This window comes from Podarcis melisellensis (genome assembly GCF_964234715.1).
Source record: "Podarcis melisellensis genome assembly, chromosome: 15".
NCBI classification, from domain to species: domain Eukaryota; kingdom Metazoa; phylum Chordata; class Lepidosauria; order Squamata; family Lacertidae; genus Podarcis; species Podarcis melisellensis.
This window is the reverse complement of record NC_138532.1, coordinates 8,514,520-8,539,366: the sequence shown is the minus strand read 5'-3', so window position 1 is coordinate 8,539,366 and position 24,847 is coordinate 8,514,520. Positions and strand designations below refer to the sequence as shown.

Below are 24,847 nucleotides of genomic sequence, written 5' to 3'. Positions count from 1 at the left end.
ATAGGGGTCAAAAAGTTGGTTAAGTAGATGATGAACTCTCTACCCATGCTGGGTTTAGGGGTTCAACTCTCTCATCCATATCACCAAGAGAATGATGAGGGTTAATTTAACCCCCAGGTGGAATGTGCTGTAAAATGGCTGCTTGCACCAACACTTTGCACAGGGTGATTCAAAATATCTGAAACCTCCCCATTATCTAGTCCCAGATCCTGTGTTCGGCCATGCCATCTCTAGCGGTTTCCAATGTGGGAAACCAAAGGGACATTTTGTTTGGATTTTCTGAAGTACAGAGGCTGAAAACAATGGGGACTGACACCCCTTCAAAATAAAAACATTTGGAGACCAGGGAGAAGAGTCGGTGGAGGAAGATTGGAAGAAATTTAAAGACTATTTACAGAAACATTGTAAAATTAATGAATGTTAGAAGGATGTTGGAATGAACTTATGTGGTTTTAGCAGAAATGTTATAAAGGATTAGGAAAAACCAGACTGTTAATTGGTGAAAGGAGGGAAAGTAAAGTTATATTATATTAAGATAAATTACAGACAAAAATTGGAAAAGATGGAAAGTTTTTGCTGAAATAGTTAACCAAACTAGAATACAAAAAAGGGAGGTGTGAGGAGGTCAAGGAAACAAGCAAACGAAAGATAAATTATGGGAAGATTCGCCGTGTTATTTTTTAATGGATTATATTTTTCTGTTTTCTTATTTTTCTTGTTCTTTCTTTTTTCTTTTTTCTTTTCCTTATTGTGATGTGTTGATTTGTTTTTGTTTAATATGGTGTTTTTCTTTTTTCTTTTTGTAACCTTTAAAACCTTAAAAAATATTATTTTAAAAAATCAAAACAAAATAAAAACATTTGGATTTTCCAAAATACTCCTTTAAGATCAGGATGGCAGTCGGGATTAATATGGTGAACGCCTACATGGCCAGCTAAGTTCAGGATCAACTTAAAACACCAGCCGTAGAACCATGTACATTTAGCAGATGGATCAGTGAGCCTACTTCCTTTTCCCCCTCTCCTCTGGTGAGAATGTAAAGATCACTTCATAAAGTAACAGTGCAATTGCCAAGGACAAAATGTGTCTAATTGAACTATGGGTTATTGTAGGAAATCAGGACCAAGCCACTGCTGATGATATCCTTTTTAGCAAACCACTGTTTAAACAAATGAAAGTTCCTAGCTTAGGCATAATAAGGAATCTTCTACCAGCAGTGCTGGAAGATGAGAGCGAAGCAGGGAATTCTTGTTGCTGCTCTTTGCTTATTGCTACACTATGGTTTGGAATGATTCACAGAAATAACAGAATTGCTTATTTTATAGTAACAGCGAATAACGTGCTTTGACAAGTATTTGAATAATTTCCATAATCACTTTCTTTATTTTTGCTCACAATGAAACTCACAGGAAAATAGTTATGGCGTTCCTACCTTTTGTTTTCTATCTTTAGCCTCTCATCAAAAGTGTTTTTTCCCCTACCCCCAAATACTTACATTGCTTTGTTTTAAAAGAATCTGGTTACACACACACACACACACACACACACACACACACACACGTTTATTGGCATTGTCATATAATATCCACTCCAGTTTCTCATAACAAAATCAGCAGTGATCCCACCCCAGAACAACATAATTAGCTGGGGGGAGATCATGGTCGTTGTTTATTCATTAGTGATGTGAAAGAGTCCTATTTTCTGACCCAGACATATGAATTTGAGTAGCTCATGATGCTTAAGTTAAAATGCAAGATGATTTTAATGGCCCAGCAGCCCCCCCATTCCTTGGCTTTGATTTTAAACTGAGCCAGAGAATAATCCACCCTCTTTTCCTATCTTGTTCTTTCCCACATGGCCAACTCCATCCCTACTTTTCTTCCTTGCTGTTCTTGCAGCTGTGGAACCTGAGAGGCAGATATTGATCTTCCTGCTCCTCTATCTGACACCTAGTGTGCTGTTTTGACGTGCCTGGCTCATTGGGGGATTTTGAGGGAAGAATTGGACCCTGTCAAGCTCGTGATACATCAGTAGCCTTGGGAAAATAACAGTGCCCAGAGCTCCTTGTGCCTGTCATACAGTTACAGCACCATGCCAGGCATCAGAGGGGCAAGGTAGAGATGTTCTTTAATCCTACTGCCGCCATCACAGCAGCGGGTGGGAGGGACCCAGGCAGGTATGTGGGTGGGGGGATTGTAGGTGGGATCTGGTGGGACTCTGTTGCACTCCTGATAACGTCATCAGGGGCATAATGTGGTCCAAATTAGTCTCAGTTAAATCAAGCTATTTTGGTTAGATTCCCCCCTCCCCCAAGTCCAGTTTCCAAATATCACTGGGTGAATTCTTTGCATAATCAATATTCAGTTGTGTCCAACGATCCTTTGTTGAGTTGTTGTGTATACTTTCTTGAGCACTGTAATGTCAAAGAGAGTATTCACTGCTGCCGTGCTTCAGACCTTACCATAAGCACCTAGTCGATCACTGTGAGAAAAGGATGCTAAACTAGACGGGGACATCGCCTGATCCAGAAGCATGCTTATGATTCCTGCCCCCACATGCCTTATGGTTAAGAATACTTTCACCTAGCTTTTGTGCGACAACTTCAGTTCCCTGCCAGCACTTTTTCATATTTCATAAATTCTACCTACCCCCCCTAACAACAAGGTTTATTGTTCTATATATATCCTTAAGCTTTTGCCTGTAGCTAATTTCTACAATTCCCACATGGACTGCCCTCTTATAGTTTATTTTGAACCCTTCTGAGCTTATGCTGTTTTCTATGTTTTTCATTTCCTAATGTGTTGTTAAATTTCAGTTTAAAAAATAATAATAAAACAAGCAGTGAAAGGTAGTTAACAATCTTATTATGGGAGATCTTTGGCCCAGTGAATGCTGAGGAAATTGAAGAATTGGAGACCTAGATTTTTAGGTGGGTTATTGATTTTTTTTTTGTGTGTGTGTGTGTGTTCCAGTGCCTTCATTTTTCATTGTCTTAATACTTGGGGGAATTTTAGAAAGAAGACAAATATTCAGGAAATTCTGAAACCCTGTTATTTGGTCTCCAAGCTCTTTTAAGGCCTTACCCACTTTTAAATCAGTTGCTTAAACTTTATAGAAAATTAACTTCAAGAGCCAAGAGGGCTCTTTGAAAGACTACTGTTTTTGGGGTGGGTGTGTGGGTGGGGCAGGCTATTAAAATCAAAGCCCCATCTCATTGCAGGTAAGCAATTCCCCCCAAATTTTTAAATTTCATGCTTTGTTCTGTCCTATTTCCATTCAGAATGATAGGTATCATTTGCAAACAGCATTCAAATGCTAGAGCTGGACTGATTAATAACTGAACAAGTATATGCAATTCTCCAACCAAATAGCATGCACAAAATTGCATATATTTGGGTGAAAGTGTGTGCAAAAATATGCATCTGTTAGTGGAAACAAGATATAAAATGCATTATTATACTACAGGAAAATGCTTGCAAAAATGTATTCGGGGGGAAATGCCCTAAAACAACAATCCATTTTGATGAGGACTTCTTTGAAAATAAATACATCTCAAACTGATACAGAAATCAGAGAACTGAATTGAAAACCGGAAATTAGAAAATAAGAGAAACCCAAATTGACCCCTTTCCACCCCTTGTTTCATCCTACATTCATGTATGCAAGCTGGATTTCCTGTGAGATAGCAGCTGCTGGCTGTGTGTCTTACAAGTGTCAACAACCAAATTCTGCCTCCTCATGGTTTCAGAACCCTGTAGCTTATGGTTACCAGACAGTCCTCGGGTTTACAAATCTGTCCCTGGACAAAATCCGTCCCTGGAATGTCCCCGGATTTCATTTAATGTCCCTAGATTTATATTTTAAGTGTTGTAGATTTCTTAGTAGGGAATGAATGTTGCATGATTGGTTCAACGGCACAAGAAACATCATATGGGGACTTCTGGTGAGGCAAAATGGTGGGCGTCACAGAAGTAAGCAGCTCCTGAAGTCAGCCAGTGCCAGCTGCACTACCAGGCTGACTCCAGGCTACCGAGACTGCCACTGCCACCACCACTGCCGAGAGGGAACTGGGGACGCCTGGCACGTCAACTGAGGGAGCCACTGACACCCCCCATGACCCAAATTGAGCTGTGAGCGAGAGCACCTGGCCACTGGGCCGACTGCCAAGGAAACCCCAGAGCCGACACAGGGAGAATGAGGAGAGGAAAAGGAGAAGGAAGAGAGAGAAAGAGGAAGGAGAAAAAAGAGGGGAGCCCTGACCTTGCTGTGCTGCTGCCACTGAGGAGGAGAGCACCGGGAGGGCAAGGACATGTGACTGGCTAGCGCTCCAAGAGAGTAGGCCAGAGCCCAGGGGAAGGTTGTGCACCAGAGGAGACCACATAAGCGAAGATATTACTTATTTTCTTTAAAAAAAAACTTTTTTTTCTCTTCCAAAAAAAAAAAAAGTGTCCCCAGATTCTTTGAAAAAAATCTGGTAACCTTACGTAGCTTGATTTGGTGGCAGGGAACTCAAACTGTAGCTGGAGGTAGAGCCAGTGATAGGCAGCGCCAACTAATTCTGGTGCTATTCCCACCCGCCCACTTCCCTGCTGAATTCTACAAGGGCAACTGGGAGTAAGGATGAGGAAGCTGACAGGCAGTGCCAATCCCTGGACTGGTTGTTAGTGGGAAGGTGTGGACTGCCTAAAATGCAGGCTGAGGTTAGTGGGGGAATGTCACAGTTGGCCCCCTGCCCCCTGTCTGATCAAGAGGCTGTAACTCTCTGCAGACCTGTTGGGAATGAAGTCCCAGAGAGCAAGATGGAAGTCGTTTTGGAATAACCACACTTAAGATTGAGCTGCATAGAGCTCACCTGTAAACAGTGGCTGTAGAATCATAGACTTGTAGACCACGAGGGACATACAGCCCACCCCCTGTATGCAGGAATCTTTTTGCTCATTGTGGGACTCAAACTCCTGAGTCTCATGCTCTGCCAACTGAGCTATTGATGAGTGAAAAATAGGGGTGTGCATTCGTTTTTAGGAAAGAATGAAAAATATGAGCATCATTTTTATAATGTAGAATGGGAATTCAAGCAAATGAGGTCTGAATGAAACAGAATATTTGCTTATTGCTTATTTCATTCATTTCTATAGGGAGAAAGGGTTGAAGAAAAGCACAACAACTTGTACAGGTCACAAAATGGTTTCCAAAGATGGGAGTGGAGAGAGAAAGAGAGAGAGAGAGAGAACGGTTAGGCTGCCTCTGTGCACTTTTTTATTTTTACACTGTTTATAAAATGGAAACTTTTGTCCTGTCTACCAGCTGGGCTGATCCTTTCAAGGGGTAGTAAAATGACTATCATCTCTTTCAAGTGGATCTCCAGCTCCAGCTACTCGCAAACATTAGTCTATGGATTTGAGCCTGAAATCGCCTGATGTTAAGTCAGATGAAATATTTGCACACTGATAACAATAATTTTCAGAATAGCTAGTTAAATAAGCAGCAATGGTGAAAACAGGAAAGATTCAATCTTTGCATCAGAATAAATAATTAAAAATGGCAACTTTGGATAGCTTCTAAAGGTATTTAACACACCAAAATTTGAAGCTATTAAAGCATGCATGCAAACTATTTGAAGTATGCATTTCTGGTAATGAACTGAAATAAACATATATCAGAAAATCAACCGTCATTTATATATTAAAGCAGGCTCTGATTAAATAGACACGTATACCAAGCTGTCCTTAATTTCAAACGAGTTTATGAATCTCTCTCTGCCTCGCTTATCTTAATTTATGCTTTGCAAGGCGCGTGCCCCATGGGGAGGAGAACATCTACATATTTATCTATGAAATACTGTATCATATTTTTCTTCGGAAGAATTAAAACAGGGCTATGTTCACACCTCTCCCAACACTTCCTCCCACCTTCAATAAGGTTTCCATCTCAGAAAAGAGAGTGATAGAAATTCAAAGAACTTTTCTCACCCACTACATAAAATTACTCCTTCACAGTCTCAAGGAAAGACTGTTCCCAGAAAGAAGCACAATTTAGACCTCGTGAGTGTGTGTTGATGCATGACTAAACATGGTGCACTTGAGTGTTTTTGGTGTGTTTGGGTCTGTGAACTCCCACTGTCTGAAGTACTGCTGTACTTTAGTTATCTGAACTGCAGAACTTGAAATAATGGAGTCCATGTTTTTTTTCTAGGAAGAATGGAAATACGTGTAAAATAAACCCATACTTTTATAACCAGATTCTCACCATATGAAAAAGATCAGGCCTAATGACCAAAGCACACACATCCTGACCCCTCTGTTTGGCCCTCAAGACATTCCCCAGCCAGGCATCCTCTCCCCAGATCACATTCCCCAATGATCCTGCTTTGCACCCTCCTTGAGGCTGGATGAAATATGCTCTTGAACTCTGATAATGCCTTTACATAGAATCATATAATTGTAGAGTTCATTGCTGTCAACGTTTCCCGTTTTTTAAGGGAAATTCCCTTATTCCAAATAGGGTTCCTCACAAGAAAATTGAAAAGTTGACAGCTTTGGTAAAGTTGGAAAATACCCTGAGGATCACCCCCTTTCATGTAGGAATATGCCGCTGTTTCATATGGGGATTGAGCCTGCATGGAAGTTAGTGAAGAGTGTGTGAGTGTGTAAAATTCATATGCATTGCTTTGCCCAATTTTAACTCTGGTCCCATCCAGCACGGACATGTGGCCCCTGGAAGGTTGCCCAGAAAGAAATGTGGTCCATGGGCTGGAAAAGGGCCCACATCTGTGTGCTATTCACTTGCCCTGTGGAGAATGTCTGGTAGAAATTATACTAAAATAAGAATGTATTAAGGTGCTGTTTGTGGTTCAGATCCCTAAGTTAAGTACACTTAATCAAGGGGAAAGACATACATAATTGGCCCACCAATGTCTTGTGATCCACCATGGTTTTCAGTAAGATTAAACTGGAGTCTCAACTTTCCAGGACCTGTGCATCCATGGTTTTCAGAGAAAGTGTGATGTTAGCTTCTATCACAATCTCTTCTCCCACTCTCCTACTGCCAGATTTTTTTTACAGAAATAGTATTGCCACTTTCCCCCCATTCAAAACATTTTTAAAAGGCACCTCTTATAGGCTTAGAAATGCTGATGGCTGCAATTATCAGTACAGTAGTGTACAGCAGTACCTCTGGTTAAGAACTTAATTCGTTCTGGAGGTCCGTTTTTAACCTGAAACTGTTCTTAACCTGAGGTACTACTTTAGCTAATGGGGCCTCCTGCTGCTGCTGGTGCTGCCGCCACGCTGCCGCCGTTCGATTTCTGTTCTTATCCTGAAGCAAAGTTCTTAACCTGAGGTACTATTTCTGGGTTAGTCTGTAAACTGCAGCGTCTGTAACCCGAGGTACCACTGTATACCTAAATCCAAGATGGCAGCCCTTTCTGTGCTGCTTCCATGTATAGATCTTTAGGTGTCATGTGGGACATAACCACCGTGAAGCAGTTTCCCCACCATGACCGTACAAGAACATAACAAGTTAGACTCTTGGTCCACCAAGCTCAGTAGTAGTTTCAGGGTTTCAGAGGTCTTTCCTCACCCTAGCTGGAGAAACCTGGTATTGAACCTGAATCCTTTTGCATGCAAAGATGGACTCTTTCTCAATAAGTGACATTCTGCTTTACCAACCTTGTCGGACAGTTTTAAAATTAAATGTCTGGAAGCCTCCTGTTAGGGCAGATGAGTCGATCACATCCACACCATATTCACTCTGGCTCCGTCTGTAGAGAGTCACACCAACGACAATGACGGCTACCGCAATGACGGCAGCACCCAGGCCTGAGTACAAGGCAATGTCCGTGGCATTCTCAATGTCTGCAAGGAGAGAAGGAAAGGCAATGAAATGAGGAACAGGTTTCAGGCTTCCCATCTGCGTCCTGAAAGAAGCAGCGATGGACACTAAGCATTTGTTGAGAGTTAATGGGAGCCTTTTGAACAAAAAACGTTTTGGAAAGAGAAAAGGAGCAAAGAAACACATTCTTCTGACTTCTTGGTTCTCTACCTTTTTAGAGATCTAAGGACAAGATATGTCCACCTTCAGATTCTCTTTCTGGGCAACCAGAGTCATCCTCAAAGTTCAAGGACACAGTTCAAGAACGATGTGGAAGAGGGTCAGGGCCGGATGTAGGTTTGATGAGGCCCTAAGCTACTGAAGGTAATGGGGCCCTTGATATGTCCATCTGTCCTTTGTCAACAACAAATGTCACTTTTTTGTGTTGAATATATGTTATATGGTAATTTATGGACCTAATAGGTATCTAAAGCCATTTGCACATAACAAAATATGTATTTTATCGTTGAAAGTTATTGTTATTGAAAGTTATTGTTGAAAAGTCAATTGAGAATGCAAAATCCATGCAGAATGTAGATACCCTATATATAGAAATGAGCAAACCAGTGATATTTTAGGGAGCAGGCTAGCAGGTGGGGCCCATTACACAATACAAAACACTGTTGCTGCATGCTGCATTTATTTTATTTGTTTTTTATCTTATATTTGGGAAATGTACATCCAGGTTTTTTTCCTTTGAATTTCCCCTCCTCCCCGAGAGTAGGGCCCTAAGCTATAGCTTGTTTAGCTTATATGTAAATCTGGCACTAGAAGGGTGAGTCTCGGGTGGAAGGACATGGACTGGAGAAAGTTCTAAGGGACAGTCAAAGTGGTCTCAACAAGGGCTGCATTCAGCCCTTGGGCCTGAGGCACCCCACCCCTGTTATACCGATATATCCTTGTGTATGGATTTAGGAAGGGACAACCATGTTTTGGTCTCTCTCTTTCTTCCTCTGTAATGTCATATTCTTGCATATTTGTGTACAGCATATTTGTGTACAGCAGATAGGTGCAAATCTCATGCTCTGCTGCGGTACAACTGAGGGGCAGCTTAAGGAAGAATAAGTTTAGAAAGCCCCTTCTCAGCAGACACAAGTTTGAGAAACACTGCCTTATGAACACTTTTAAATTACTGAACTATTAGACTTTATTTCTGCGGGTCAGATAACTTTCCCACCAGCTCAGCCTCACTCCTCCACAGAATTCTATTGCCAGTATCTGAATAGTTGTGCTGCACTGCAGTCTGGTGTTCCAAATCTCATTGGAACCTTCTGGAGAAATATCGAGAAGAAAAGGAAGCGATACATTGGGAAGATCTTTTTGTTTGCTTGCTTTTAAGGAGAACAATGCAGAATGTCATTGCTGTTCCCAGAAAATCTCTTATGCCAGAAAATGGGTAGGTAGGTAGGAAACGATGGACAAATATATGAAAGGTGAATTATGTCATTGGAACCATGCAGTTGTGGATCCATGAAGCTTGTCTGAATTTCTAAAAAATATCCACACAGAAAACAGGCATTAATCTTTGTCAGTGGGACCAATTAGGCAATGTCACAGCAAAGGCTTGTTGAACACCACCATTTCAGGGGCATGTGAAAAGCCCACAAATGGATTTTTTTCTATACCATTTTTTTTCAAATGTTTCAAACCGAGCAACATACACCATAAATCAACTGAAAGAGATCGACAAAGGTATCTAGAGAGTCTAGACCAGCATTTTCCAACCTGGTGCCCTCCCATAAGCCCCAGTCAGCACATCGGATTATCGGCCAATATGGGAGTTTGAGTCCGACAAAAACTGGAGGGCCACCGGCTCTCCATCTTTGATTTAAACTTTTGAGAGACAGTGCAGTCTAAATTCACAAACCCCTTTTCTAAATTCGCACACACAAATAAAAACAACCCTGTTTCTAATTAAGCAAAGAACTAGAAGCTAAGGTTTTATCTTGGCAGACCTCTGGGAATGTGAAAAAATAATAATGTTACACTGTACTTCAGAGTTTTACCCTCAGGTTTCTCTTTTAAAAACAAAACATCTATCATCTATCTATCATCTATCTATCATCTATCTATCTATCATCTATCTATCGATCTATCATCTCTATCATGGCCTAAGATTCCTAGTTTGGCACTTAAGGATTTGTGAAGGCTACTTATTCAATTACCGTATTTTTCGCTCTATAGGGCGCACTGTCCCATAGGGCGCACCTAGGGGGTTTTTTTTGGGGGGGGGAATAAAGAAAAAAATTATCCCCCCCCAGGCGCGGGGCTTGGGCGGGGGAAGTCCAAGTTTTCCCCGACCCCAGCCACCAGAACAGGCTGCTATCCGCAAGCCTTGGGAGCCTGGCGGGAACTCCCGCCGGTCTCCCCAGGCTTGTGGATATCTGCCCAAAGCTCGGGGTGCGCTGCTCAGCGCGCCCCAGGCTTTTGGCTGCAGACTGCTATCCGCAAGCCTAGGGAGCCTGGTGGGAACTCCTGCGGGCTCCCAAGGCTTGCGGAGAGCTTCCTGAAGCCTGGAGAGCGACCCCTCTTGCTCTCCAGGCTTCAGCAAAAGCCTGCATTCGCCCCATAGGATGCACACACATTTTCCCTTCATTTTTGGAGAGGCAAAAGTGCATCCTATAGGGCAAAAAATACGGTAAATAATACAGAAACAATTTTTTTTTTAAGTCAGGGGTAATAATTGAACAGACAGGCCACTAATATTAAAAACCAATATCAAATACAATTAAAACAACAGGCCCTTCAATAAACCAACAACTCAAGAGAAAACCAAGGAAAATAAATGGGTCTTTAGAGATTTCCTAAAGGGCTGTAATAAGAGGGTCAGATGAACCCTGATGATAATGCATTTCTCTTTGGTTTTCTGTGGGCCCAAGAGGTTAACTTCAAAATTTCACCATGTTTAGGAAAAGACCCCTGCTCTTCATTTCATCCCAATTGAATCATGTTGGGAAATGCTTGTGGGAAGATTAAGAATTATTCTTCCATTTCAAGAGTCTTATTTGTTCCAAAAATGCCAAATGTTGATGAAACATTCATTTTAACATTGTTTCAGGCAAAATTAAACACACACACACACAAAACTCCCTCTGATGGAATAGTGGAAAGTAAAGGAAACATAATGCTAGCAATGTGTGTGTATTGTTTTCTGTACTTACTTTAGACCAGATGGGTTTTATTTTTTAAAGAGTTGTATCTTATTTTGGTATATTTATATCATGCATTTCTTCCATCCTTAAACTCAAGGCAATATGCACAAGGCTGTTTGTTAGAAGACCTCCTAACTAGGGAAGGGCTTTTGGCCAAAAACCTTTGCATAATATACAATACAGATTTATTTATTTTTAATGCAGAGTATAAACTACAAGTTTTAAACACTGAGGCAGCTCAGACGGTCACTGAGATAAGCACAAACATTTCTTTGCTCATGCACAGAACTTCCTTTACTTCTCCCTTCACACAAACTACAATCAAACCATAGTTTTCCATTTCATCTGAACCAGGAAACTATTGTTAGAAGGGTTGAACAATAAAACAAGCCCAAAGCATAAAACAGATGCCCATCTAGACTAATAGGCTACGGTTGAATATCTTTCCAAAGCTGCGTCATCAAATGATATTTTTCTAATCATATTTTTCTGTGTGCTCACTGACAGCAATTGTGTTTAGTAAAAGCGATGTTCAGTTACAACCTAGGCAACACAAATATCATTATTATATTACATTATAAATTATTAACACACATATTGTGCATCTTAGGCCAGTACAACAACAATATTTTATAAATTTGACTTTTAATACGCAAGCATCTGTCTTTAAACTTACCCCAGAAGACAACACATCTTTAGGTAAACACAACACAACTTTAACATAAAATCACCTCAGTTTCAGTAAGGTGGCTTTATCAAGTTCCACTGCCTAGTTTGCAAGTTATCTCATGATCTGTGTTTTTCTGATACAGAGAAGATCAGATAGTTTATGGTGGCAGGTGAGGGTTCACACTGGGAAGAACCACAACAGCATAGTATGGTTCATGATTTTGTGCTGTGTCCCTCTTGTACTGGGACATAACAATTCCCTCCTTTCTTGGCTGGAGACAGATCATATGCCCATTTTGCTTGATCTGACAAACTTTGGTCTGTATTTACTATGTAAACTAGGATCAGAAACCTGGCAGATGCATGCCAAAGTTTGACATAACAAAAAAATTCCTTCCAGTAGCACCTTAAAGACCAACTAAGTTAGTTCTTGGTATGAGCTTTCGTGTGCATGCACACTTCTTCAGATACCCTTCAGATACTTCTTCAGATATCTGAAGAAGTGTGCATGCACACGAAAGCTCATACCAAGAACTAACTTAGTTGGTCTTTAAGGTGCTACTGGAAGGAATGTTTTTGTTTTGACTATGGCAGACCAACACGGCTACCTATCTGTAACTGAAAGTTTGACATATTTGCTTTGTCTCAAACCAGGACAGCAGAGAGGCAACTGGCTCATAGAGGAAGGATGGAGGAGCATGCAAATCTGAAGCCTGGGGCACATGTCTGAGCCAAGACATTGTGCTTCCAACATTTCTCTCATGAAAATAGGGACATCCTGTTCCACAATGATCATTTTACTATTTATAACCCATACATCTTATTGCAGGCATTGGCAAACTCGTCCCTCCAGATGTTTTGGGACTACAGCTCCCATCATCCCTGACCACTGGTCCTGTTAGCTAGGGATGATGGGAGTTGTAGTCCCAAAACATCTGGAGGGCCAAGTTTCCCTATGCCTGTCTTATTGGGTTGCCCCAGCATTCTGGGCAGCTTCCAACATATATAAAAACACAATAAAACATTAAACATTAAAAAAAAAAAACCCTTCCCTATACCGGATTGCCTTCAGATGGCTCGGGGGGTCGGATAAGTCCATACCCTTCAACATTTCTCCAATGAAAATAGGGACATCCTAAGGAAAAGAGGGACATTCTGGGATCAAAGCAGAAATCGGGATGGCTTCTGTATATCCGAGACTGTCCCTGGAAAATAGGGACACTTGGAGGGTCTGTGCTTGCCAACTTGGCCAACATCTATCAAAATACATTTTACGGTAATGAAGTTTCCATTAACCATTATTAAGTTCCATTAAAAACCTGAAGAGAATTTAAGAAGCGAAGAAACACAAAATGAAACATTTCGATCTAATGTATTAGGAATCGTAATTGATTTAATTATCTCATTTATACTAAAATTTTGCACAATCTGTGCAGGCCACTCATCTCCTCTGCTTTGCTGTACATTTCCTAGCAGAAACCAACAATCACAATTTCTTTGTTCGTCTCTCCTCCTTGCCACCTGCTACTAAAACGGCAAGCCACTGCAATCTACTTCTTTCGTCAACCCTCCGTTTGCTTGTCTGTGGAGAAGTCCACACATGCGAGAAACACAGTTCCCAAACAGAGAGTTATATATAAGGCTATTTACCACAATTGGTTGCTTCTCAATTATCTTAATAATTGACTTTGATTTTACATCAATGATGATTCATGTGGTCTTAAACTTAATGCCTGTTCCATTCAATAGCAAGCAACGAGGGGCATTTATATAACACATCTCTAATCTCGCAATTTAAAATAAAGAGTTTCATTCCCCAAGGTACTAAAAGGCACTAAAATCGACCTCAGCAGTTTGGCTAGCCCACTTTAAGGATCCAATCGTGAAACAGGAGATGAGGAGAGAATAAACAAAAGCACAGCAGCCAGCCTGACAATTTTAGGTGCTGCTGGACTGCCAAGTGTATTATACTCTGACAACTGGAAACTTCCCTAAACATCCAAGGTAATGATGAAACACTTTAAAGCCCACCCCACCTTTTCCTTGACTTAAGCACAACAACTAAGACAGAGAATCACCAGAGGCATATTCCCAACAGAAAAAGTGTCTGTTCTTGGCTGTTCAAATCCCATTCAAGTTCATTAGGATCTAAAACGTAAACGTATCTTATTTTATTAAGCTATTTAAAGGAACAACCCAGTGAGGAGCACAAGGAATGAAATGAGGGTCCCATCTGCGCTAAAGGAACATCATGCCACCTTAAACAAGCATGGCTTCCTCCAAAGAAGCCTAGGTGCTGTATCCTGTTAAGGGAGTTGAGAGTTGTTAGGAGACCCCTATATTCTTCACAGGGCTATGCCAAAGTTCCCTGTGGAAGAGGGATTGATTGTTAAACCACTCTGAGAAAGCGTGTTCTCCTTCATGGAGAGCATGTGTTGCGGTGGGGTCTGCTGAGCCACCCCTCTGTTACCAGGCAGGGTCTCTTAAGATGGCCTGGGACAGTGATTGGTTCACTGGGTTGCTGGGGTAAAAGTTATGTTGCAATTTTGGTGGGAGGGGTAAAATGTTTAAATACTCTGCACGCAGCCTGGAGCTTTCTCTTTGCTGTGTGCGACGGATCACCTGCCCACCTGCCCTTGAGTAAGGGGTTGTTGCATTGACCTTGCTATTCCTGTCATGGGGTCGTCTGCCGTTGGGGCAGGAGCTTGGTAGGAATTTTGTCCATCTGGCTAATTGGCTGGGCCATTTGGTTTTTGCCTACTGCGTAGCAAATCGTCACAACTTGTAAGGTTGCGGTTAAGCATTGGTTATAAATTGGTGGAGGAGGGGTTAGGATAGGCTGGGCCTGCCCCTCCATGGTTGCTGCAGAAAGGGAATTCCGTTAAAGGAATCCTGGGGCTTGCTATCTTTTCGTCCAATCCCTGGAATGGGACTAGGGCCGGCAAGCCTTCGGGGAGCATGCGGATGAGAATTGAGGGTCTGTGTCTCAGCTCCAATTCTTCCCCGACTTGCTTTCCCCCGCACTGTCTTTCGGTGGTGCCCGGAAGTCAGTTCTGTCCCCAGGCGGGGGGACAGATAGTCTTAACCAATGCCTAAACAACCACTCACGGTTTTGTATTTAAATAAAGTTGTGGCCAAAATTATGCCAAAAACCTTAAACAAAAATTAAGTGTGCGTTGTGAGTTATTTGGGGGTGGCTTGGGGACCTCGACACGCAACCCACTAGGTGCAAAAGGCAACACTGACTCCTTCCCCTCCATGGAAGCATGCACAAATTTGTCAATTTCAATTTCTTTCAGTTCTTCATTTTTGCAGTCCAGTTTTCCACATTTCTGCATTAGTGTTGCTTTTTTTTTAAAAAAAAGTTCTCATTATAAATAAATAAATAAATGTTAGCATCTTAGTGCAAATCTCTTAATGTACATTTTTTGGTAAGTAGTTTTGCCTAATATATGTATTTCTGCAAACAATTTCCTCTAATGCATTTCCATATGGTTTTACTAATATATTCATTTTATGCCTACTTGACCCTATAATATACACATTATCCGGCTGGAGAACAGCGTCATACAATTCAGGGAAGTGGAAATTTTGAAGGACAGGTGTCTTTTGCATCACAAATAGGAAGATTTGCATTAAAACCTGAAATCAAATTCCTTCCATATCCCCATTAGGGGTGTTGCAGGGCACACTATCATAGCCCTGTAGCCAACACATTATAATAAGGGGAGAGAGCACACATTTCGAAATGTTCAGCAAGAAGTCACTGCACTATATTATAAGGGCCAATCCAATTTAGGGTCTGATCCAGCACTTTGCATTACAGGGGGATGGACTAGGTAATAATAATAATAATAATAATAATAATAATAATAATAATAATTTATTATTTGTACCCCGCCCATCTGGCTGGGTTTCCCCAGCCACTCTGGGCGGCTTCCATAGAAACCAGAAAGCACTAAAATATCATACATTAAAAACTCCCCTGAACAGGGCTGCCTTAAGATGTCTTCTGAATGTCAAGTAGTTGTTTATCGTTTTGACATCTGATGGGAGGGCGTTCCACAGGGCGGGCGCCACTACCGAAAAGGCCCTCTGCCTGGTTCCCTGTAGCTTTGCTTCTCGCAATGAGGGAACTGCCAGAAGGCCCTCGGCACTGGACCTCAGCGTCCGGGCAGAACGATGGGGGTGGAGACGCTCCTTCAGGTATACTGGGCCGAGGCCGTTTAGGGCTTTAAAGGTCAACACCAACACTTTGAATTGTGCTTGGAAACATACTGGGAGCCAATGTAGGTCTTTCAAGACCAGTGTTATGTGGTCTCGGCGGCCGCCCCCAGTCACCAGTCTAGCTGCCGCATTCTGGATTAGCTGTAGTTTCCGAGTCACCTTCAAAGGTAGCCCCACGTAGAGCGCATTGCAGTAGTCCAAGCGGGAGATAACTAGAGCCTGCACCACTCTGGCGAGACAGTCCGCGGGGAGGTAGGGTCTCAGCCTGCGTACCAGGTGGAGTTGGTAGACAGCTGCCCTGGATACAGAATTGACCTGCGCCTCCATGGACAGCTGTGAGTCCAAAATGACTCCCAGGCTACACACCTGGTCCTTCAGGGGCACAGTTACCCTATTCAGGACCAGGGAGTCCTCCACACCTGCCCGCCCCCTGTCCCCCAAAAACAGTACTTCTGTCTTGTCAGGATTCAGCCTCAATCCATTAGCCGCCATCCATCCTCCAACCGCCTCCAGGCACTCACACAGGACCTTCACCGCCTTCACTGGTTCTGATCCTTGGGGTTCCTTCAAACTCTATAACTCTGAACCAATCTGGGGGTCTTGCACAGTCATTTGGTTAGGAGAAAGGAGAGGAGATGTACATCTCCTTCCTCCCCATCCCAATTAATCTGGGCTTTAAACATGTAGTTGGGGAGTGGGAGAAGGGAGAAATCAAGTTGCCTGCACCCCTTGTTTCCACCCCCTTGTCCTCATCGCCATACTGCCCCCCTTTTGACAGCTCTAGATCACTCTGGGAGGAGCTGATCTGCCCTAGGGTGTTTCAGGGCTCCCTCAACTGAATCTGACCAATTCCCAAGTCAACCTGAAGCAGCCCAATTCAGTTCGTTATCTGGGCTTTGGACCTAGATGCAGGGCTCAGCCTTATCTCTTACTCCACCAAGATAACTGTGAGCACGCTAGAGAGCCAGTGGGAATTTGCTGAAGGGAAACATTGTTGGTGGGCACTCAGGACAAAGGAAAGCCCTGGGCACCACTATCCCAAACAACAGAGTTACATAAAAAAGAGAGATTTGTGCATAGACAACACCTTGTCGTCTCAACTCCCAGGACTATCAGAATGTTAAACAAAAAGTCTGCAGTTACAGATAGGTAGCCGTGTTGGTCTGCCATAGTCAAAACAAAAAAAAATCCTTCCAGTAGCACCTTAAAGACCAACTAAGTTAGTTCTTGGTATGAGCTTTTGTGTGCATGCACACTACTTCAGATACTTTTTCTTCTTCAGAAAAAGTCTGCAGTTGCAGTCAACAGGATGTAAGGATAAAATGTTCCACAGAAAGACAGGGAGACAAAAAAACACCCCCAAACATTCACTCCACAATAGATATTGACATGTGGAGGAGGGACGCTACAGCACTAGCAGCCACAAACTGTTTTCTCTTCCTCAGAACATGATGCAACTAGCATGACCTAAACCCGCTCAGCCTTGCCTTCCACAAAGATGACAAATGTGATGCTTCCAGCAAGCTAGATCCACTGGTATAGCATTATATTCAACACAGCACTAAGTCGCTGGATCCATGAGCGCAAGGATTTCTCCTGGCACAGCAGAATATTTTCCTGCTTTCCTCCTACCTGTGTAACCTCTAAACCTGTCCCAACCCATCAGAGCAGACTTGGGGAACAGAATGAAAGGCGGGGATGGGGGGGGGGGGGAGAAGATCTTCATGGCACTAGTGCAAATCCTTGCCCTGTCCCAATTATATCACGGCCCCCTATCTGGCTGGTAGCCAGTTGCAAAGTCCTATTCCACCAATCTAGTGTAATTATATTATCTACATTTTCAAAACAAAATTATGTGCTAAGAACTCAGGCTTCATCTAGATTAGCAAACATATGAACTATGTGTGGGTTGTTTTTGGTTTTTTAATTAATGTGAGTCATTTCCTAGCTTTTGATCCATTTGTTAAGTCTTCATTTCTAACTTTTAAGGCAAATCTTTTCCTTCCCACAAATGCATTATATAATTTTACTAAAGGCTCAAATGTTAAGTATCTATATTTTCTGCTGCAAAACCCAGAATGAGGGCAGAGGGAGGGGGCATGGCTTTTGGCCAGTAAGGTGCATATTTTAATTCTCCGTCCAATAAATTATTATTACAGAAATGAAAGAGGAATCACAAACGTTTTCTTCATCGACATTTTAAAGTAACTACAATGTGTTATACTTTGTAGCTCTGATTTTGATGTTGTTGCAACAACAATGGCAGTATTAACTGCAAATGCAGTTGTGAATAGGTCTGTTGATGTTATTGTTTCAAAGGAAGATATTTTCTGTGACCTTTGTGACTGCACCAATGCCACCTACCCCTACCTGCCAGCCCCTTTGCCAACTCCCCTTCCCCCACACCTGGCCTCCTCTTCCTCCTTTTACACCTCGCCTAACCAACTACCCCTTCACAGCTTGCCCCAACCCTTTTTAAAGGACATTGAGAGGCACTCCAGAGAGCAGAAGTGCTCCCAACTCTCCTTTGAATGCCACTGAGCCACTGTTTAATGGGGGGAGAACTTACCTAAACTTGTACAAGTAGATAAGTGAGGCTGGCATGCACCCCAGACAGCTCCTTAACCCCCAATTCCTGTCTACCCCATCTCTGATGCCAGTCTCCCTACAGTTCACCTCAAAGTCCCCCATCCCCTCGCAACTCACCCATAACTTCCCCATGGTAGGGATGCGGGTGGCGCTGTGGTCTAAACCACTGAGCCTCTTGGGCTTGCCGATTGGAAGGTTGGCAGTTCAAATCCCCGCAATGGAGTGAGCTCCCGTTGCTCTGTCCCAGCTACCAGTGCAAGTAGATAAATAGGTACCGCTGTGGCCGGAAGGCAAACGGTGTTTCCGTGTGCTCTGGTTTCTGTCACGGTGTTCCATTGCGCCAGAAGCAGTTTAGTCATGCTTGCCACATGACCCAGAAAGCTGACTGTGGACGAACGCTGGCTTCCTCAACCTGAATGCAAGATGAGTGCCGCCACCCCATAGTCACCATTGACTGGACTTAACCATCCAGGTTCCCCATTCCCCACAGCACACCCCAAAATCCTCCTCCACCACCCTATCCCTTCAACACTTGCCCTGATTCAACAATCCCACCGTCACTGCCACTGTTCATGGGCGAGACGGGAATGAAGAAGAGAAAGCTTTTTCACTATCTTCCACCCTGCCACTACCTTCACCGTTGGCAAACTGGTCATGATGGTGAGGAGGAAGTCTCCCTCAGCAACCATGGCCTCCAGCAGCAACAAGGAGAGAACGGTGAGGCTTGCTAAACCTGCCCCTTGGTGTTCTGCCCAACTCCAACCCCTTTGGTTACCTTCTCCTTGACCTCAATGTCCCCTTGCCTGCTGGAGCAGCTCCCCAGCACAGTTCTGCATTATTGCCACTAACACTGCTGAGGCTGAGAGACTTGCATCAGTGTTGGGTCTGCAGCGGCAGCAAAGCAGGGTGGTTTCTAGGGGCCTGCAACGGCCTGCCATGTCTGTTCCTCTGTGACTAGTCTGGGTTGCTTGCCGCTTGCTCACCCACCTCCCAGAAACACCTGCCTGCTGTTCTGCCACCATGACACAGCTGGTGTGCCCTCCTAATGATGGCCATGCAAACTGGAGTGTGCCAACCAGTGCTTTTTTTCTGGGGGGACGCAGGGGTACACATACCCCTAAACATTTTGTGAATCTAAGTTTGGTCTTGTTGAGGAGATGTATTTCAATATGAGTAGGAAAATGAGAGTACCCCTAAACATTTTCGTTAGAAAAAAAGCACTGGTGACAACTATTCTTCTTCTTCTTTTTACAAATAAATATTATATTAAAAAGTTACATGAGAAGAAATGAACTTACTTTGGGGTTTTATTTCGTGAAGAGGCTTTTTATCTAAAAAGAGGAAGTGAGAGAGAAGAGAAAGAGAGAAAGTTGCACTTAATAAATGCACAAGGAATGCATTTCCTAGAACACTTTCTGTCCAGCTCTACAAATGAAATATTTTCTCCTTGGCAGCTGACAATAACCATTTTTATGTAATCTCTCTCCCCACCCTTGTCCCGGACATATAAATTCCCTTCTGTTTCTTTTGTACTAAAAATAAACTACTTAAAGCGTTTGGGGGAGGGAAGGAGGGTAATTATCAATTTTTAAACTTCTGCTCAAATGTCCAAATACACACAAGGACAATTGCAATTCCAGTCAATAAGATTTGTGACATTGATTTCAACAGGATGCAGATTCTATCCTTATCTGCCCCCAGACATGTATGGACGAATCTGAGAAGAGTGCAATAGAAAGGATATAATTTAAGCTGGCATTCTGCCTTGGGAGATGCTTTAGCTGGTAAAATGAAATATTCTTTTCCATTGGAATTATTCCAACAAACAGAATTTCCAAGCTTTCACGAGCACCTCTTCCAGATACTACTAATTCTATGATAGATGCAAGGGAAAACAGAGCAGTCTATCTAATCCAGTAAATTAGCTGCTACTGGAAAAAAGCAATGACTGTGTTCAGACAACGGTTTCTGAAAAGCAATGGGTGCAAATTTGCTCTTGATATTAAAGTGACCCTAGACCCTAGAGGTGATGACTTGAGAAGTGTACAGAAAAGGAGAGAGTAGGGAAAACCTCCCCGTAGGAGGCACAAAACAAGTTAAAACACACTTTCCTCTAATATACACTTGCTTATACACATTGTATGGTTGGAGAACCACACCACAAAATCTGGAGGAGTGTGAATGTTGAAGGATAATTGTGTTTCAGTTCGCATATTGTTTCAAAAACTGGGAATTGGGTAGTTTCTCACTAAAATGCAAAATAAATAAATGAATGTCAAATTGTTTTGCCACTGGATATTCTTTGGAGCCCTAGAATATTCTTCAACACAGAAGCCAACTCCTAGGGACTGTGGGTACTTTGGCCCCCACAATAAAATATTTGAGGGCTGAACCCCTCCCCCATTGATGGGCATTTCCATTCAAATGGTGTCTGTGCGCGGAGTCATGTGACTGATTATGTGGGGCAGGGCTTACCTGGGCCCCCACAATATTTTATTCAAGTTGGCACCCCTGTTCTCCAAAAGACCACAAATACAATGCTCTTTTCCAGCATCCTGGCCGACAAGATGCTCATGGGAAGCCCAAAAGTAAGACCTGAGAGCAACAGCAATTTCCCTGTTTGTGATCCCCAGCAACTGGTATTCACAGGCATACTGCCAGGGGAGGCAGCACATAGTCATCATGGCTAGTAGCCACAGACAGCCTTAACGTCCATGTATTAGTCTAATCCTCTTTTAAAGTCACACAAGTTAGTGGACATTATGAGTTTCTGTTCAGCATATGGCTGCCTGCAAAAATCCTGCATGGCTATTGTACAATCCCTGCACATTCAAACTGACTGACATTCATCCATGCAAGGCCTTAAAGTCTGCACTGGAAGCTGCTATCGTGTTCTGAAACCTGCCACTCCTATATGAAGTGTGCCTGCCACAAGTATATGCAGGTTGTCTTGCCTGTTATGTGTAAATAATTTCAGGCAAAGCAAGGATTTTGAACCGGGGTCTATGGCTTCTATGCAAGTTCAGAGTCTATGGTGGTCGCTAGTGCATCACACAGATAAATAGGACAAATATTTGCTTAAATTTGCACATGTTAATTTATGCATAGATGCAAATTTAGGAATGCCTACTATAATTTAAATCAGGGGTGGGGAACCTCAGGCCCAGAGTGCTGAACTTCTTCTTCAACACAGAGTGTGTTGAAGAAGTGATGGTGATATGATAGCCATGTTCAAATATATAAAAGGATGTCACATAGAGGAGGGAGAAAGGTTGTTTTCTGCTGCTCCAGAGAAGCGGACACGGAGCAATGGATCCAAACTACAAGAAAGAAGATTCCACCTAAACATTAGGAAGAACTTCCTGACAGTAAGAGCTGTTCGACAGTGGAATTTGCTACCAAGGAGTGTGGTGGAGTCTCCTTCTTTGGAGGTCTTTAAGCAGAGGCTTGACAACCATATGTCAGGAGTGCTCTGATGGTGTTTCCTGCTTGGCAGGGGGTTGGACTCGATGGCCCCTGTGGTCTCTTCCAACTCTATGATTCTATGATTCTGTGTGCAGCGAATGGAGCGCAGATATAAACAGCTGTCCACAATATCTTTTCTTTGTTTATGTTTTTCAAAAATAAAACTAACGCTGCAAGCCATCACTCTTCACCAGCCAGCTTACAAGACATTTGATCCAATTAAATACAATTTCAATTAACCAATTATCCTATCACATCCCTTCCTGCACCCCATGCAGAAAGTAACTCCCCTTTTAATTAGACAAAAAGTCAAGAGACCACAGGTGTGCAGCTAAGTAGGTCAAACTGCAAACATACACCTCTAAAGCCCACCTTGTTTCTGAGTAGCATTATTGACCACTTTAAGATAATGAAAAACCAACACAAATGTACCCTCCTGTCAGGTTGTCTGTCATAGAGGCAGCTGAGAGAATTATGTTCTTTCAGGAGAGAGTAGACCTTCCCCTTCATCCTTAATTCGCTGGGTATCACATCACCATAGGGGTGGGGATATAACAAGCCAAGGGACTAGTCATTCTGCTAGTCTGGGCTGGAGATGGATGCTAGAGTGGCGTGATTTGCTCTATGGGCTGAATCCAAGGCCCTGAAAGTCTAATGGAGAGGCAAAGTTTGTTGGTCTGCTGTGAGCCCTTCCATCTTGTGCTCAGGTTGCATGTATGAGCAAATAAAACCATATATCCTAAAGAAACCAGAGTCGTCAATGACATTCATTCCAAAAAAGCTGAACCCTGGGTAGGCATCGGCACCCCTGGAGTCTCTCGCTGTTCAGAGATTTGGGTGTAGCAACAGAAATGGACCACTTCGGGCATACAGTGGTACCTTGGTTCTCAAACACCTTGGTTCCCAAACATCAAAAACCCAGAAGTAAGTGTTCCAGTTTTCAAATGTTTTTTGGAAGCCAAATGTCCGATGCGGTTGTCGGCTATTGTTTCCAGGGTGCCTGCACCAGCCAGAAGCTGCGCCTTGGTTTTTGAACATTTCAGAAGTCAAACGGACTTCTGGAACGGATTAAGTTTGGCGCTTTTGTTTTTGCTATTTATTTTGTGTTTTTGTTTTTGAGGCTGAGTGGAACCCAGTTCATCTACTGATTGACAAGGACTATCATCAGTGCAGGTAAGAATTTTTATTTTATATTTTTATTATCTACAATACTTATTTATTTTATAGTACAGTACATTGATTATTGATTTTATTTTGTGGATCAGTGGTCTCCTAAGATAGTAAAATTCATGTTAAATTGCTCTTTTAGGGGTTGTTTTTAAAAGTCCGGAACGGATTAATCCATTTTGCATTACTTTCTATGGGAAAGCCCGCCTTGGTTTTGGAACGCTTTGGTTTTGGAACAGACTTCCGGAATGGATTAAGTATGAGAACCAAGGTACCACTGTACATAAAAGGGTTTAAGCCTCCACTTCATGTTATCACACATAGAGATTAATACCAGCAAGAAATATATACTTAGTGGAAACAACTGCAACATTCTACCAGAGTTTTTTTTCTGATAACATCATCATAGAAATAGATGCTGTTTCCTGCACTCTGCACTGAACACTCTGCTTCACACTTGTGGTTTTCTGTCACTCACTAACCGCCGCTCCAAGGTGTAAACTAGCCCACAGACTCATACATAATGCATTACAGATAATTAGCTTGCAGTCTCTTGAGGAAGAATTACATGTTAGAAGCAAGCCCTGATGGCTGCTTTTTTTTGTTTTTTAAAAAAGAAAGATATAGCAAAGTAGGTTCAAGAAGGGGGTGAATTTCAGCAGAGAAGCAGTGGGTGGGAAGGGTGATTTTAAAATGTGCGTCTTCATTAAAGCATTGGAAAACAGCGCCTAAGTATAAATGTGGACTATTTGCATTGAAGCATGTTGTCACAATATTTGAAAATCACCACAGAACAAATAATTTAAATCGTTGTGGCGAATTAAATTCATGAGCAATATTTGTAAATCTATGTGCTTTGGCTTGCAAGAATTCATAATACAGGAAATCCAGTTCTAGAAAAAGGAGTAGGAATGTGGTATTCAACCTGCCCCCCCCCTTCATTAATAGTTCTTTTCAGATGTTTATATTGATTGTAAAACAAAGGGGGTGTAGGACTCAGCATACTACTCTATCTCCCTCCCCAATAGCCCTCCTTGACTTGGAGGTAGGGTTGGGTGACTCTCAAATTTTGTATCTCTGTTTCTCATTTTTCTAATTTCAGTTTTCCATATTTCCACCTTTGCAATTTTTTAAAATTAACATCCTCATAAAAATTCACCAGCATTTTAGCAGGAATTTATCCTGATATAAAGACTTTTGTAGGCAATTTTGCCTAATATACACATTTTCCCAAAATACTTCCTCCAAATACAATGAATTTTTTTGCATGCAATTCCCACTGATATATACATTCCTATGCATACTTTACCCTAATATATGCATTTTTTGTGCTGCAAAACTACACCAAAGATTTTGGATATGTGTGATATTTGAAGGATGGCTATGTCCCAGTTCATTTCAGGAAGGGCAAAGCAGGTAGGTTCACCTTTAAATACAAATTGAATCAAATTTATTCCCCATGCTTATTTGGAGGGCAATCTTCCAAAGGGAGGCTCATTTCAGAATCCTGGCCACTCTAAAATGTATTAGGATCCTCCATAAGTACAGGAACTCTCCTACTTCAGACATCCACCTGCCAGTTTGTGGAGGACAATGCAAGCAGCATCAGAAAGCAAAACGTGCACAATTCTCCCCAAATCCTCACTTGTGTTTGATTCGAATTTAGTGTGCAGACCTGAAGAAGGCTTGCAGGGGACATTTGTGTGCTT

The 24,847-nt window shown here is 42.4% G+C and overlaps 1 protein-coding gene across 2 annotated transcripts in view; it reads right to left on the bottom strand.

Annotated features, from left to right (window-relative positions):
• The window catches only part of UNC5D (unc-5 netrin receptor D), a 405,072-nt gene that overhangs the window by 79,182 nt on the left and 301,043 nt on the right, over positions 1-24,847 (bottom strand). Inside the window, exons 8-9 of one of the 2 annotated variants that reach the window (XM_081890876.1) lie at positions 19,805-19,837; positions 7,668-7,853 (exon numbers count right to left, since the gene is read on the bottom strand). In XM_081890876.1, the coding sequence (XP_081747002.1) occupies positions 7,668-7,853; positions 19,805-19,837 (219 nt within the window). The remainder of the gene's footprint in view (positions 1-7,667; positions 7,854-19,804; positions 19,838-24,847) is intronic. The other variant, XM_081890877.1, reaches the window with a different exon arrangement.